At 56.3% G+C, this 15,487-nt stretch overlaps 1 protein-coding gene across 1 annotated transcript; it reads right to left on the reverse strand.

The window, feature by feature from the left end:
- Nucleotides 1-12,777: 12,777 nt before the first annotated feature.
- On the reverse strand, nt 12,778-15,293 carry LOC122213695. Its single transcript, XM_042927823.1, has 2 exons — nt 15,084-15,293; nt 12,778-14,370 (listed from the first exon to the last, which is right to left on the reverse strand). Exon 2 carries the CDS (start codon nt 14,281-14,283, stop codon nt 13,315-13,317), a length of 969 nt encoding a protein of 322 aa, XP_042783757.1. The 5' UTR covers nt 14,284-14,370; nt 15,084-15,293; the 3' UTR covers nt 12,778-13,314.
- Between the last annotated feature and the right edge of the window lie 194 nt (nt 15,294-15,487).

Consider the following 15,487-nt stretch of genomic DNA (forward strand, 5'->3'; position numbering starts at 1 on the left):
GTCTCAGTCTGGGGAGATGGAAAGTTGAGGAGATGGAGGGTGGGGGTGGCTGCACGACAGTATGCTCAAGGCCACTGAGGTGTGCACTGAAAAATGGTTAAAATGGCCATTTTATGTCAAACGTATTTGACCGCAATTTTAAAAACCTGCCCCTGGGTGAGGATCAGGGTAGAAACACACGCGGCTCCTTGGAGTCGGCCGGCTCTGAAAGCGCGCCTGCCTGGGGAGAAGGGCGCACCGTCAGTGCAATCGGGCGCAGACAGTTGCAAAAGCAGGGGACAAACCTGCACCCGGACTTGGTTCCTAGCCCGGTGCAGCCTTCCGTGGGGCGGGGGGGGGGGGTGCAAACCCGGCTTCGATGCGCGGTCAGTGCTTTCGGGGTTCCTTCACCAATCTGCCAGGCATCAGTGGGAGCCAAGGTTCTTCGGGATTTAGGAAGGCAGAGTCCCCTTGGGGGGATGACAGGCACAGCCCCCCGACTCTAGACAATGACGTGGCAAGAGCGGTGAGCGCAGCGTAACCTACAGATCACTAAGCTGTGCACCTGAGACTAATGTCACGTCGGGTGTCAGCTCTACTTCAGTTAAAACAAAAGGCAAATTCCTTATTTCCACTCGGTGTCTCGGGTGGAAATGAAACAGGGTGGGGTGACCCTGAGAAATCTGGGTTCCGGGTACCAGGGGGAGCACTCGTATGGGCGCGGGCGGGGACTGGAAGGGGTGGGGAGTGGGGGCTGGTGGCTGTGTGACCGTCTGGGAACAATATGAGACAATATGATGGAGGACCTTGAAGAAAACAAATAAAAGCAGCCGTAGATTACACGTCTGGGGGAAGAAGGAGGAAACAGAGAGGAGGAAGGAAACAAATCTCCCCAGAGGCGCTTGTTTGAAATGCAGATGACACTGTGCAGCGTGCCCTGAAATGCCTAATAGTCGAAATGAAAGGCTTTTTTAAAAAAATCAAAGGCAGACAGGATGGGAACTCAACGGGGCCTAATCCCGGACTCTTTGTTGAAGAGACTCCCCCCATCCCGCTCTGGGAACGCAGGTGTCGCCGTGGTGTGGAGGATGAAGCCACTGGAGAACAACTGAAGGGGGCGGCAGAGGGGTCGCGTTCCTGACAGGGTGTCTGTCACCCTCTGACCCCACCGCTGGACACGCCAGGAAACATCCCAGATGGCATGGGAGATGCTTGACGTGTAGGCACGGACTTAAAACTGTTTCTTAGTGTCGTACAACGCGCACGACATCCACATCCTAACCGTGTCTGAGCGCACAGCTCAGCGACACCAGGCACACGCACGGTGTCCTCCGGCCGCCCCCACCGCCCGTCTCCAGAATTTTCCACCTCCCCAGACTGACCCTGCCCCCATGAAGCACGGACTCTCCGCCCCTGTCCCGGCCCTGGCTCCCGCCATCTATTCTCTGGCTCTGTGGACGGGACTCCTCTGGGGACCCCCCGTGAGTGGGGTCACGCGGGACGTGTCCTTCTGTGGCTGGCTCCTGTTACTGCGCACGGTGTCCTCCGGGTCCCTCCGCGTGGCGGCAGGACGTCCTTCCTCCCCGAGGGTGGGTCACATTCCAGTGTGTGGACGGACACGTCGTGTTTACCTCTCCTTTGTCGACGGACACCTGGGTTGATTTCAACTCCTGTCTCCCGTAGACAGGGCTGCTATGAACAGGGGTGTGCAGACGTCTCGTCGATATTTCAGCGCTCTCCGCGTTTCTGGGTAGATGCCCGGAGTGGGACTGCTGGGTCACATGGTCACCCTATTTTTAACTTTTTGAGGAGCTGCCATGCTATTTTCCACAGCAGCTGCGCCTTTGCCCCCACCCCTGAGCTCAGCCAGCAGCCAGGGCCAGCGGAGGGTAGGTCCCCGGCCCGGCTCCCGGCGCGGGGGTCCCTGCGGTGGCTGGGGCACACGAGCGCGCCGGTGTCGGTCACCCGAGGCCGCGACTCCATCGGTCTGCCCGGCCAGCCGTAGGAAATACCACAGATGGGGGACTTAGGTGTTCATTGTCTCCCAGCTCTGGAGACCAGAAGTCTGAGACCGAGGTGTTGGCGGGGCCGGTTTCTGCGTTGTCTAGGGTGTCAAGGGTTTCTGTGTTGCCAAGGGTGTCTCTTGATCGGACGGGGGCCCCCAAAGGTGCTAGCTGGGGGGCGCAGGCGGTGAAAGGGTCCCCTGGGGCAGAACGGAGGAGACAGAACGGAAGCGAACTGGGAGCGGGCAGGGCGGCAGAGCAGAGGCGGCGGGTGCGGGCGATTTTAAAGCGGGAAGCAAAGGAGGTGTGGCGCCGCATCCATTTTTCCCCTTTGTGGTAGCTGCCCGGCTGCAGGCAGCCCACCGGTCGGTTAGGACCTATGCATTTTCGGGGCGAGCCCCCTGAAGGGCCTGTCAGGATTCAGCCGGGTGGTCCGGCGGCCCTTTGTACGTCCCGTTGCTCAAGCCTGTTTGCCTCAAAGCGGCCTCGACGGTTTCTCCTGCGGCCTCTCCCCTTGGCGTGTAGACAGCCGTCTTCTGCCCGCGTCCTCACGTGGCCTCCCCCGTGTCCCAACGTCCTCCTCTTACAAGGACGCCAGCCATGTCGGGTTAGGGCCCACCTCTGCAACCTCCTAACGGCCGCTGAGACGAGTTAACCACACGCACGCTGGGCGCTAAAAGCATAAATCTATTCTCTCAGTTCTAGAGGTCAGAAGTCCCCTGTCATCCTCACTGGGTCAAAAGCACGGGTCCCATCAAAATCCTCGATCGCATCTAAACTATTCCTCTTCTGCTACACATTTCACAGGCTCCAGGAATTAGGACGCGGGTATCTTCTGGTGGCCGAGTTAGTTTACCACACCACCCCCGAGATCCCTGCTCAGCCACGAAAAGCAATGGAGCGCTAATACACGTCCTGTGGATGGCCCCTGGACACACTCAGGGAGGGGACCAGACGCGACAGGCCACTGGGTGTGATTCCACGTGAGCGAAAGGTCCGGAACAGACTCATCCACACACAGGAAGGGGGCCTGTGGGTGCTGGGGGCTGGGGAAGGGGTGGTGATGGGTGCTAATGGAGACAGGGACTCTTTTGGGGGTGATGGAATGTTCTAGAACTAGAGGTAGTGGTTACACAACATAGCGAATAATACCACTGAATTGAACGCTTTAAGTGGGTAAGCTGTATTATATGTGAATTTTATCAGCATAAACCCACTTAACATTTGTTCAAATAGCAATAAAGTTAGTTGTAGGTGTTTGATTAAAAAAAACAACGGGCAGCTGGGGCACCTGGCTCAAAGCTCAGAGCCTGGAGCCTGCTTCAGATTCTGTGTCTCCCTCTCTCTCTCTCTGCCCCTTGCCCACTCATGCTCTCTCTCTCTCAAAAATGAACATTAAAGTATACATATATGGGAATGCAAGCTGGTGCAGCCACTCTGGGAAACAGTATGGAGGTTCCTCAAAAAATTAAAAATAGAACCACCTTACAACCCAGCAATTGCACTACAAGGCATTTACCCAAGGGATACAGGCGTGCTGTTTTGAAGGGACACACGCACCCCCGTGTTTATAGCAGCACTATCGACAATAGCCAAAGGATGGAAAGAGCCCAAATGTCCATCGATGGATGAATGGATAAAGAAGATGTGTAACACACACACACACACACACACACACACACACACACACAATGGAGTATTACTCGGCAATCAAAAAGAATGAAATCTTGCCATTTGCAACTGGATGGAACTGGAGGGTATTATGCTAAGTGACATTTGTCAGTCAGAGAAAGACAAAAATCACGAATTCACTCATATGAGGACTTTAAGAGAAAAACAGATGAACATAAGGGAAGGGAAACAAAAACTATATAAACACAGGGAGGGGGACAAAACAGAAGAGACTCATAAATATGGAGAACAAACTGAGGGTCCCTGGAGGGGGTGTGGGAGGGGGATGGGCTAAATGGGGGAGGGGCACCAAGGAATCTACTCTTGAAATAATTGTTGCACTATATGCTAACTAATTTGGATGTAAATTAAAAAAAAAAAAGACTTGATGAAAGGGAGGACCTGGAATAAGTGAGAAATTGAGATAAATTAAATTTCTTGGTGCAAATTCAGTGTAGGAATATAGTAACATTCATAAAGAATGTTTTAGCGTTTACAAATGTGTATCTTTACTATTCCTTACGTGTGTGCAGAATAAATCCCTCCCCCGGCAAAATAAAGAAAATAAATAAATAAAATAACATATACATACACATGTATCTCAGGGGCGCCTAGGTGGCTCAGTTGGTTGAACGCCTGACTCCTGATTTCGGCTGAGGTCACTCATGATCCCAGGATCGTGGGATCAAGCCCTGTGTCATGCTTGGCACTGAGCATGAAGCCTGCTTGAGATTCTCTCTCTCTCTCTCTCTCTCTCTCTCTCTCTCTCTCTCTCTCTCTCTCCACCTCTGCCCCCTCCCCAACTCCTGTGCACACACTCTCTCCCTCTAAAATAAAAAAAATATATACATATACATATATATACACACACACGTATATATCCGGATCTATCTCATAACCGATTTTCCTCAGTCTCTGGAGGCTTGTGTGACACACTCGCACACTGTTGAAAGCTCCCTGTTAAATGAGACAGAACTGGCACCACCAAGGGTTCTCGCGGAAACAGTCAAATCCACGTAATGTTCCTAGAAGTTCCATTTGCCCCTTTGGAGAAGAGTCTACACAAGTACAATTGATAAATAGGGTTGCCAGATTTACCAAATAAAAATACAGAACACCCAGTTACCTATGAAATTTACATATGTGACAAGTATTTTTTTAGGATGCAATTAAGAGGGACTCAGACTAAATCAGTGGCTGTATGTTAATCCTGCATCTAACGTGTACTATGTATAATTTGCATGTAACGTGTACCTAGCGATTTAATCCCCTATTTTTCCTGGCAACGCTGACCAAAAGAGGTATGGTGAGGAACTTGGTAAGTGTGATGTTTTTATGGGTTGAACGTGTCTCCCAAAAGTCACGTTGAAGTCCTAACCCTCAGGAACCCATGAATGGGGCCTTATTTGGAAAGAAGGTCTTTGCAGATGTAATTAGTTTTCTTTTTAAAAATTTTTAATGTTTATTTATTTTGAAAAAAAAATTTTAATGTTTATTTTCGACAGAGAGAGAGAGAGACAGAGCACGAGCGGGGGAGGGGCCGAGAGAGAGGGAGACACAGAATCCGAAGCAGGCTCCAGTCCCCGAGCTGTCAGCAGAGAGCCTGACGCGGGGCTCGAACTCACAGACCGCGAGATCATGACCTGAGCCAAAGTCGGACGCTCAAACGACTGAGCCACCCAGGCGCCCCTTATTTATTTATTTTGAGAGAGAGAGAGAGGCAGAGAGGGAATCCCAAGCAGGCCCCACAGTGTCAGCGCAGAGCCTGATTCGGGGCTCAAACCCATGAACCACAAGGCCATGACCTGAGCGGAAACCAAGAGTCGGGGCCGAAACCAAGAGCTCAACCGACTGAGCCACGCAGGCATCCCAAGACGAAATTAGTTCAGATGAGGTCACAGTGGGTGAGAGACCTAAGTCCACTGAGCGCTGTGCTTGTAAGATGAAGGGAACGTGGACACGGACACAGAGAAAAGACAGCACCTACAAGCCAAGAGACCCCAGGGGACACCGGAGCCACTGAGCGGCTGGAAGAGGCAGGAAGGTTCCTCCCTAGGGGCCTCCAGGAGGAGCATGGCCCTGCCACACCTTCCGTTTGGGTTTTTGGCTTCCCTGACCAGGAGATGCTCAATTTCTGCTTGAGGTGTTTTGTCACCACGGTCCTAGAAAAGTAATACAGCCGTGATCTACATTCTGTGCAGAAACCCAGGCCGAGGGCCTCAAGCTGTCCCGTTAGTATTTCCTCTCCATGTGCTAATCCCGTGCACATCCCAAAGGACAGTCCCTGTGGATGACACCATGTACGACCCCTGTGAGAACTAACCTCATACGTGCTAAATGCAAACAGCAGGGTCCCGAGGCGGACAGGTTTGGGTTCTCAGAAAGCCATGTTTGGGGGGAAAGATCAACTAAGCTGTTCACCAAAATCAGCTTCCGAATGCCAGGAGACGGTGGAGAGAGAAAGATGGGGCTCTCCTCTCCTCCCGCGGTGGCCTGCGCCCAAAGAGAAGTCCTGATGAACAGGTGGAAGTTCTCGAGAAGGCGGCTGTCCGAAGGGCTGTCTTTTCGTTGGTTTTTTCACGCGCCAGGCGGTGAGCCCGCACTGGGTGCAGGGCCCAGGCTTGTCCTGAGGACACCGAGGGAGCAGGCTGAACAATTTGAGGCTACCTCTAGGAATGATGGCAGGAATGCAATTAGTCTATGGCCACAGGCCTCATCCAGAGTGATCCTGCCTCCAGGGAACACCGGGCAATGTCTGAGGACATCTGTGGTTGACGCGACTGGGGTGGTCCCGACATCGAGCGGGTGGGGGCTAGGGACACTGCTCAACCCCGCATGATGCCCAAGGAGGTCCCAATGGCAGCGCTGAAGAGGGCGTACACCTTCTTCCTGCCCGTCAGCAAAGCCACCGATAAGCCCTGAAGGCCAAGTCGGGAGCCTGGGCCCCCAGGAGCTGACGGTGGGGCAGCGTGCTGGGAGGGGAGGTCCACAAGGTGTGGCACACACGGGTAGTTAGCAGTGCTACGCGCCCCACCGGGGCCAGAGGGAGCCGGTCCCGAGCAGGGAAGGGCTAGCACGATGTAGATGATCTTCAGATACAGCAGAACCTTGGATTGCGAGTAACTTGTCTGCAAGCGTTCCGCATGACAAGGGAACGTTTCTAACAAACTTTAACTTCATAATCGAGCGATGTCTTGCAATACGAGTAATACGTGACCTTGAACATCACAGGATCACAACTGAGCCAAGAGTTCTTGAAATTCGCTTTGATATGCAAGTGCTTTTGTCGATAAGCACGTCCCTGGAATGAATCATGACTGCAAACCAAGGTTTTACTGGCATTTTACTTTTTGGGGCGCCTGGGTGGCTCAGTCGGTCAAGCATCTGACTCTTGATTTTGGCTCAGGTCATGATCTCAGGTTCATGGAGTAGAGCCCTGAGTTGGGCTCTGTGCTGACAGCATGGAACCTGTTTGGGATTCTCCCGGCCCCCCTGCCCCTCCCTGGCTGGTTCTCTCTCTCTCTCTCTCTCTCTCTCTCTCTCTCTCTGTCTCTCTCTCTCCCCCTCCCTCCAAATAAGTAAACGTTAAAATATATATATATTTTTTACTTTTTTGGTCACCTTTTTCAAAAAAACAGAAGCAACGCAGGCCCAAGGTAAGCAGACAAAGCTCAGGAACGTGACAGAGTCCCATCCACCCCCTCCTCCGGGACTGCCCTGCACCCACCGACCGGCCTGCGTCAGCACAACGTGCGGCCGGGTCAAGACTATGGGCCTTGGTTCTCCGAGGAGCGTGGAGGCACGTTAGGGTTTTGTTGGTCTAAACCGTAGCTCGGGTCTCCTCCGGCTCCTTGCACGCGTCAACATTCACCTCTCTGACGGACTTGGCCGCACGCCGACGGCGGCTGGCTGGCAGGCTTGCCCTCTGCTTGAGCGGAGCAGGACCAGTTCAGGGAGGGTCTGGCCAACTGCTGGTATAAGGCACAGGGGCCCCCGAGAGGGATGTTGGCAGTTGCCATGGCGTCCATCTGCTCTGCCTGTGTTTCCCAGCCACGTCCGTGTCCCGAGACCTCTGGTGGGGCCCCTGCCCTCACGGCCCCTCGCCCTGTCCTCCAGAACAGCGGCCATTCCCTCACGCTGAGGACCTTCGTGGCTTCTCCCTGAGCCCATTCGCCTCACGTCCTAAGGGCCTCCCGACCGTTCCCCAGGACCAGTTAAGGTATTTCCCTAAACAAGCCCACTCGTGTGTCTAAAATGTGTTCTGGTGCCTGCTGGTAAAACTAATTTTTCCTCATCCTGTACAATACAGTCGTGAATGACACGCCATGTCCCATTGGCGGGAGGTCAGTGTCTGGGGAAGACAAGTACGTAGACAAAAAATTACGTTACGGTGACAATCAGCGACGCTATGCCCCGTAACGGCCGCCGTAACAAACCCCCTGCAGCTCAGCGTCCGTGAACAGCAAAGGCTCATTGGCTCCCATGCACTACAGGGACTGGGTTAAACGGTCTTCCCCCCATTTTCACATCCACCAGGAACCTCAGAATGTGACGGAAGTTCGGTCTTTGCCGACGGTGAAGACGAGATTGTAATGGATCGGGGTGGGCCCCAGATCCAATGACTGGTGCCCTTAGAAGGAGCAGGGACACACAGCAGGGAAGGAGCCCGTGCGAAGACACAGGCAGAGAGAGGAGGGACGTGGCCACAAACCAAGGACCGCCGGAGCCCCCAGAAGCTGGGAGGCAGGTGTGGGACAGATGCTGCCTCGGGGCCCCAGAAGGAACCCATCCTGCTGACACCGAGATCTCAGACTTCTCCGGAAGCACGAGACCGTAAGCGTCTCTGGTTTTAAGACACCGGGTTACAATGCTCTGCTCCGGCAGCCAAAGGGGCTCCCACGCCAGTCGCCCACCACAGTCGGCGGGGCTCGGCTGCACCGCCGTCCTCCTCGCTCTCGGGCCCGGCCGAGGGGGCAGCCGGCCTCAGGAGTAGAACGGGCTCCTGGGGAGGACAGAAAGGGGCGAGGGGACACACGTGTGGCCGCCATGCCTGGCTCACCTTTCATCCGCCAGCACACGTGCCGCAGCCGTCTCCGCGGTAAGTGGGGCAAGAAGCGCCGGTCGCCACGTGCCCCGGGCCCAGGACACACGGAGACTGCGGCAGGGGCCACCGCGCTTTAGGTGCAGACCGGCCGTGGGCCCCCAGGGAGGGTCTCACGAAGGAGCTGGAGCTTGAGCCGGGCCTCTGGAGGGCAAGGTGGCGGGGGAGACCACGAGGAGGGCAAGTCAGGCAACGCGGGAACCACAGCGGACGGCGGAACGCCACGTACTTGCCTTCTACCACCACGTAGCAAGTTATCGCCAACTGAGAGGCCGAAAGCAGCACTCTTCTGGACGTCTCTGTGGGTCCGGAGTGAGGGAACACGTGGCCCGGCATCCTGCTCAGGCCGCCACGGTGGCGGACCTGGCGCGGGCTGGGCCTGTGCCGCCTCTGAGGCGGGGTCCTCTTCCAGGCTCACGAGGCTGATGACAGAATCCCCTCGCCGGCATCCCTTGCGATGGCCTGCTTCCCCAAGGCCAGAGGAGAGGCTGTGACCTCACGAGGACCCCAGTCCCTCTTCTAAAGGGCTCCCCTGATTAGCTCAGGCCCACCCAGAATAATTTCCTCTTTGATGAACGGAAGGTCACCTGAGCAGGAACCTTCACTCCATCCGGAAAACCCTTTCACCTTCGCCGTACGTCACACTGTCATAGACACGACACCCGTCACATCGCAGGTCCTACTCACACTCAAGGACAGGGGATTCCACGAGGTCGTGAGCCACTGGGGACCATCTCAGCATTCTGCCTGCCACGTCATCAAACACACAGCGCAGGTGAGAGATGGGGCCGGGAACGGCCCACAGGAGGCAGGCAGGAGAAGAGCTGGAGATGCGCTGGTGCCACCTGAGGTCTCAGCAAGAGAGACGTAGGACGTGCGGGTGCCCTCGTCTTCGGGGTTTATTCTCAGTGCCCCAGAATCACAGCACCCGCCTTCCCCCCATTTTCCATGCTATGGGGGTAAGCGTCCTGAGTAACAGAGACTCTGCTCTGGTCTAGGGAGGGCTTCCTGGCCAGGTCCACGGGGCAGCCCCGCAGGGAGGCATCTGCCCACCGAATCACCTGCTTACTCTGTCACTCGATCATCATTTCTTCTGGACCCCACCCGAGGCTCCATGCACCACAGACACTGGAAGGAAGGTCCCTGCTTCTCCCCCAGGCTGGGTGGGGAACAGACAAAGCCCCCCTTCCCTACCACTGCGACTACAGGGAAAGGCAGTGGATATTAGGGGAGATAATGCGGTCTCCTCTACTCACAATGGGTAAACTGAGACACAGGCGACGTGCCCCAGGAGCATGACCCAAATACTTAGGTCTCCCGTCCACCACACAGCACCTGCCTCCTTGAAATTAACCCTTCTGTGCTCACCAGGACCCTAGGTGTGGGGTGCCAGGCACCACGTAAAACACTCACAGGCAAGGGCCCTCTCAACCACCCATGGGGTAAGGTGTGGACAGGTTCTGCTGGCAAGGTTTGCTAGTTGTCCCCCGATGTCCCTTCTCCTCCAGGTAGGGGAGCCTCACTCGTGACTGTGCAAGTGACTCCTAGAGTAAAGACAACTTTCCCAGCCTGTCTGCAGCAGCATGTAGCTGCGTGGGTACGTTTGGGCCCGCGGAGTGTAGGGCAGGCACGGTACGTCCAGTGTTTCGGTCGTGCCCTCCACGCCTCCTTGGTCCCCTGCATGGGACAGATGGGCCCCAAAAATGGTCACGCTTTCGTCTTTGGAAACCATGCATATAGGGGATTGAGATCAGGGGCTTTAAAATAGGGGGATTGTGCGCTACATGCACAGCATGGAACACAACTCAGACAAAAAGGAAAGAACTCCTGATCCGTGTGAGAATTTGAAGACATCTCTGGAGTACTGTGCTGAGTGGGGACACCAGGTCTCCAAAAGCTTGGAGCTGTATGGTTGCATCTACAGAGCATTCTCAGGGAATTACAGAGATGGACAGCAGATTTGTGGTACCCAGGGGTGAGGGGTGGCAGTGGGCGGCGGGGGCGGTGTCTATCAGGGGTAACTGGGGGGTAGCTGCCCTGTATGTTGACTGGGGTGGTGAGTATTTAAGTCTATGCATCATCCGGCTCAGACTTCAACATACCGCTACGTGACATCAATGTTCCGGTTTTGATATTACGTGATAGATACACAAAATATAACCGTTGGGGGAAGCAGAGAGAAAGGTACCAGGGACCTCTCTGGACTAATTCTGCAAATTTCCGTGGATGTATAATTATTTTAAAATAATAAATGAGAAAACAAAAACAGAAAACACTTGGGGCACATGGCTGGCTCAGAGTTTTTTTTTTTTAATGTATATTTATTTTTGAGGGAGAGAGCGAGCGAGCCAAGAAGGGGCAGAGAGAGAGGGAGACACAGAATCTGAAGCAGGCCGCAGGCTCCGAGCTGTCAGCACACAGCCGATGCAGGGCTCGAACCCATGAACCATGAGGTGATGACCTGAGCTGAAGTCTGGTGCTTAACTGACTGAGCCACCCAGGTGCCCCAGTAGAGTGGATTCTTCATCTCAGGGTTGTGAGTTCAAGGTCCATGTTGAATACAGAAATTACTTAAAAATAAAATCTTAGGGGCACCTGGGTGGCTCAGTTGGTTAAGCATCCGACTTCGGCTCAGGTCATGATCTCACAGTTTGTGACTTGAGCCCTGCATTGGGCTCGGTGCTGAGAGCTCAGAGCCTGGAGCCTGCTTTGGGTTCTCTGTCTCCCTCTCCCTCTGTCTTCCCCCCCCCCCCCACTTGCACTCTCTTTCTCTCAAGAATGAATAAAGATTAAAAAAACAAAGTAAAATAAAATCTTAAAAACAAAAACAGGGGTCCCTGGGTGGCTCAGTGAGTTAAGTGTCCTATTCTTGATTTCGGCTCAGATCATGATCTTATGGTTCCTGAGATGGAGTCTGGTGTTGGGCTCAGCACTGTCAGAAGAACCGGCCCAGAATTCTTTATGCCTCTCTCCCTGCCCTTCCCCCCGTGCATAAAAGCAAATGAGCGTGCTCCTTCCTTTCTCTCTCCCTCCCTCCCGCCCTCTCTCTCTCTCTCTCTCTCAAAATAAATAAATTTAAAAAACCAAACCAAAAACCCTCACAGGGCACATCCAAGCCTTGAGGGACTCCCTCTGCTTTCCCTAACCCTCGTTCTTGGCCTTACCAGGCACCATTTAGTTTCTCTGACAAGCAGGGCTTTCCACCACCACAGGGCCTTTGCTCAATCCCCTAAGCTCTGAAAGCTCTCAGCCCGCAGACCATTTAGAAACCAGGTTTTCAGGCTCAATGCCATTTCCTTGGTCCCTCTGCACCCACTGAACCCTGGCGCCAAACACCGTTGTCCCTGTTAGTCTCATGGCTCCCTGAACTACTGCTGTATTAGGTCTGTCAGGGTTAGGGTACAAGAGTACAGTCTGGCCTTTGGAGCTACACTTGTTTCACATCTTAGCTCCGCCTTGGACAAATGACTCAACCTTCTTCTCTTTGGGTTTCCTTGTCTGTAAAATGGGTCGTGCTCCTGGGAACCTTGAGCGGCCACGTAAGCAGCCAGTCACCCCTCTGAGTGAGCACGTGGAGAGACCACACGGAGGGGGAAGAGCCCCGAGAGCACACGGGCAGGCTCCAGCTGCCATGCCAGCCGAATGCAAGCCCACGGGTGACCACTGGGAAGAACCGCGGAGGGTGCACGCGGCTGAACCCGGGCCAGGCTGCAGAGCTGCGAAGATCCGAAACTGGTTGTTCTGGGTACGAGGCTTTGTGCTGCTTTGTGGCACGGTGAAAACCAAAATGATGGGGCTAACTATTACACTGACATTTTAGGGTTCCTGCATTAAATACATTTAATTTAAAACTGCTTTGACGTTTGTGGTCACTCCTTTTTTTTTTTAATGCTTATTTTTGAGAGAGAGACAGTGTGAGCGGGAGAGGGGCAGAGAGGGAGACACAGAATCGGAAGCAGGCTCCAGGCTCCGAGCTGTCAGCACAGAGCCCGACGCGGGGCTCGAACCCACGAACCGTGAGATCATGACCTAAGCTGAAGTCGGATGCTGAACCGGCTGAGCCCCCCAGGCGCCCCTGTTGTTACTACTCTATTACATGTCTCTCCGTCACCCTGTGAGCTTCCTGTTATTTTCCTCACCATCGTATGCCCAGTCCCTGTCACCAAGCAGTCACTCACATACTTGTTTAAAACATAAAAACATAGGGCCGTGGCGGGGGGCGGGGGGGTTCAGTTGAGCGTCGGACTCTTGATTTTGGCTCAGGCTGAGACCTCAGGGATTGAGCCTGCTTGGGACTGTGTCGCTCTCTCCCCCCGCCCAACTCCTCCACACGCTCTAATATAAAAATTAAAATTAAAAAAAAATAATAAACATATAACCCGAATCCCTGCGACTCCCAGCTGCATAAAAGGGTCTGCTTCTAAAGCAGCAGATTTGCCAAGAGAACGTTCTTTAACAAGGTATGTCCTTCTTGGAATCACTTAAGGCTTTAATTGAAAACTTTCTCCTACTGGAACCATGTCTCGAACACCTCTCATTCCGCGCGCTCAGAACACAAGGCTAAGCACGTCTCTGCTGCTGGAAACTGAGGGGCCTCGCGAGGTCTTCCCTGGTGTGAACCTGCTGCAGTACACCAGCAGCACGCCGGTCCTGGGGCACATCCGACCAGGTCCTGGGGCCACATCCGACCAGGTCCTGGGGCACATCTGACCAGGTCTTGGGGCACATCTGACCAGATTTTGGGGCACATCCAACCAGGTCCTGGGGCCACATCCGACCAGGTCCTGGGGCCACATCCGACCAGGTCCTGGGGGCACATCCGACCAAGTCTTGGGGCCACATCCGACCAGGTCCTGGGGGCACATCCGACCAGGTCCTGGGGGCACATCCGACCAGGTCCTGGGGGCACATCCGCCCGTCTTGGGGCACATCTGACCAGGTCTTGGGGCACATCTGACCAGATTTTGGGGCACATCCGACCAGGTCCTGGGGCCACATCCGACCAGGTCCCGGGGGCACATCTGACCTGATCCTGGGGCCACATCCGACCAGGTCCTGGGGGCACATCCGACCAGGTCCTGGGGGCACATCCGACCAGGTCCTGGGGCCACATCCGCCCGTCTTGGGGCACATCTGACCAGATTTTGGGGCACATCCGACCAGGTCCTGGGGCCACATCCGACCAGGTCCTGGGGGCACATCTGACCTGGTCCTGGGGCCACATCCGACCAGGTCCTGGGGCACATCCGACCAGGTCCTGGGGCCACATCTGCCCATCTTGGGGCACATCCGACCAGGTCCTGGGGCCACATCCGCCCGTCTTGGGGCACATCTGACCAGGTCTTGGGGCACATCTGACCAGATTTTGGGGCACATCCGCCCGTCTTGGGGGCACATCCGCCCAGGTCTTTGGGTACATCCGCCCAGGTCTTGGGACACATCTGCCCGTCCTGGGGGCACATCTGACCTGGTCCTGGGGCCACATCCGACCTGGTCCTGGGGCCACATCTGCCCGTCCTGGGGGCACATCCGCCCAGGTCTTGGGGCACATCCGCCCGTCCTGGGGTCACATCCGACCGTATCCTCACGACTAACCCCGGCTGGAGGCTCCGAACCCTCGGAGGGCACAGACGAGAGCTTGGTCAAGCTGCCCTCCATGCCGGCGCCCCATCGCGCTGGCCCGCAGCCCCGACTTCGCACTGCCCGCTAACGCCCGGCGGCCGGCCCACCCGGCGGGACGACCCCTCTCGTCCCCGTGAACGTGACGGGGGGCCGGGAGCGTCCGAAGCTGGCTCGTCAACCAGTAACAGGAAACCCAAGGTTACGACGCTAAACCACAAGGGAGTCCGAGTTTCCTAAAACGACTCGACCGCGGTTTCAAAACTGCCTCCGAAGCTACACTCGAGCAGAGGTTCAGTGCATTCGAGCCCGGGTCAGGCCTGGAAAGGGCACGGGGCCCGGAGCCCTAGAGCACGAGCCGCGCCCGCAGGCGGGAGCCCGCCGGAAGCGCCTTCCCTCCGCCCGCGGGGCAGCTCCCGGCGGCGCCCAGGGGTCAGCCCCGCCCCCGGGGTCAGCCCGCTACGCCCCGCCCCCCCGGGCGTCCCCTCCCCTCCCCCTCTGCCCCCCCTTCCCGCGATAGCCCCGCCCCCCCCCCCGCCCCCGTCGTCAGCTTTCCCCTCCTCCCTCACCCCCCGCCCCCGACAGCGGCTGGACGTGAGGCGGGGGGCGGTCCCCGGGGTCGTCTTGCTGAGGGTCATGCCTCGCCGAGCGCCGGGGATGAAGCTGCAGAGAAGCGACGCGACCCCGCGGCCCGGCCCACGCGCTGGTACCTGCTTCCCGGGCCGCTCCCGGAGGCTGCGCCGTGGGAACCGCGGCAGCACGTGGCGCCTCAGGAACGTGAAGGTTCTGGGAGGCTCTGGAAGGTTCTCTCGCGCCACGGAAGGCCGCCTTCGACGGGCCGCGCCTCCCGGAGGCGGGTTCACAAAGAGGACTCGGCCGAACCCTCTCACAGGCTCGCGTGCCGGGCCGGCCGCCCTCGCCGCCCGCTACGCGCCCCTCGGCTTCGCGCCCGCGCGCCCTGCAGGCGCCCGTCAGTCCTTCTGTCTCTCGTGCGCGCGCGCGCGCGCCCGCCCGCCTGCCCGCCCAGCTCCTGTCCGTCAACCGCGCGCTCACGCCCAGCCAGGCGGAAGGGGCGGGGCCCGGGGCGGGGGCGTGCGCCCCATTGGTCGGCGGC

This window comes from Panthera leo, chromosome A2 (assembly GCF_018350215.1).
Source record: "Panthera leo isolate Ple1 chromosome A2, P.leo_Ple1_pat1.1, whole genome shotgun sequence".
Classification (NCBI taxonomy): domain Eukaryota; kingdom Metazoa; phylum Chordata; class Mammalia; order Carnivora; family Felidae; genus Panthera; species Panthera leo.

Excerpts from the sequence above, each read along its gene's own strand:
- LOC122213695 (XM_042927823.1), bottom strand. The coding sequence starts at position 14,283 with ATGTGCCCCCAGGACGGGCAGATGTGGCCCCAGGACCAGGTCGGATGT.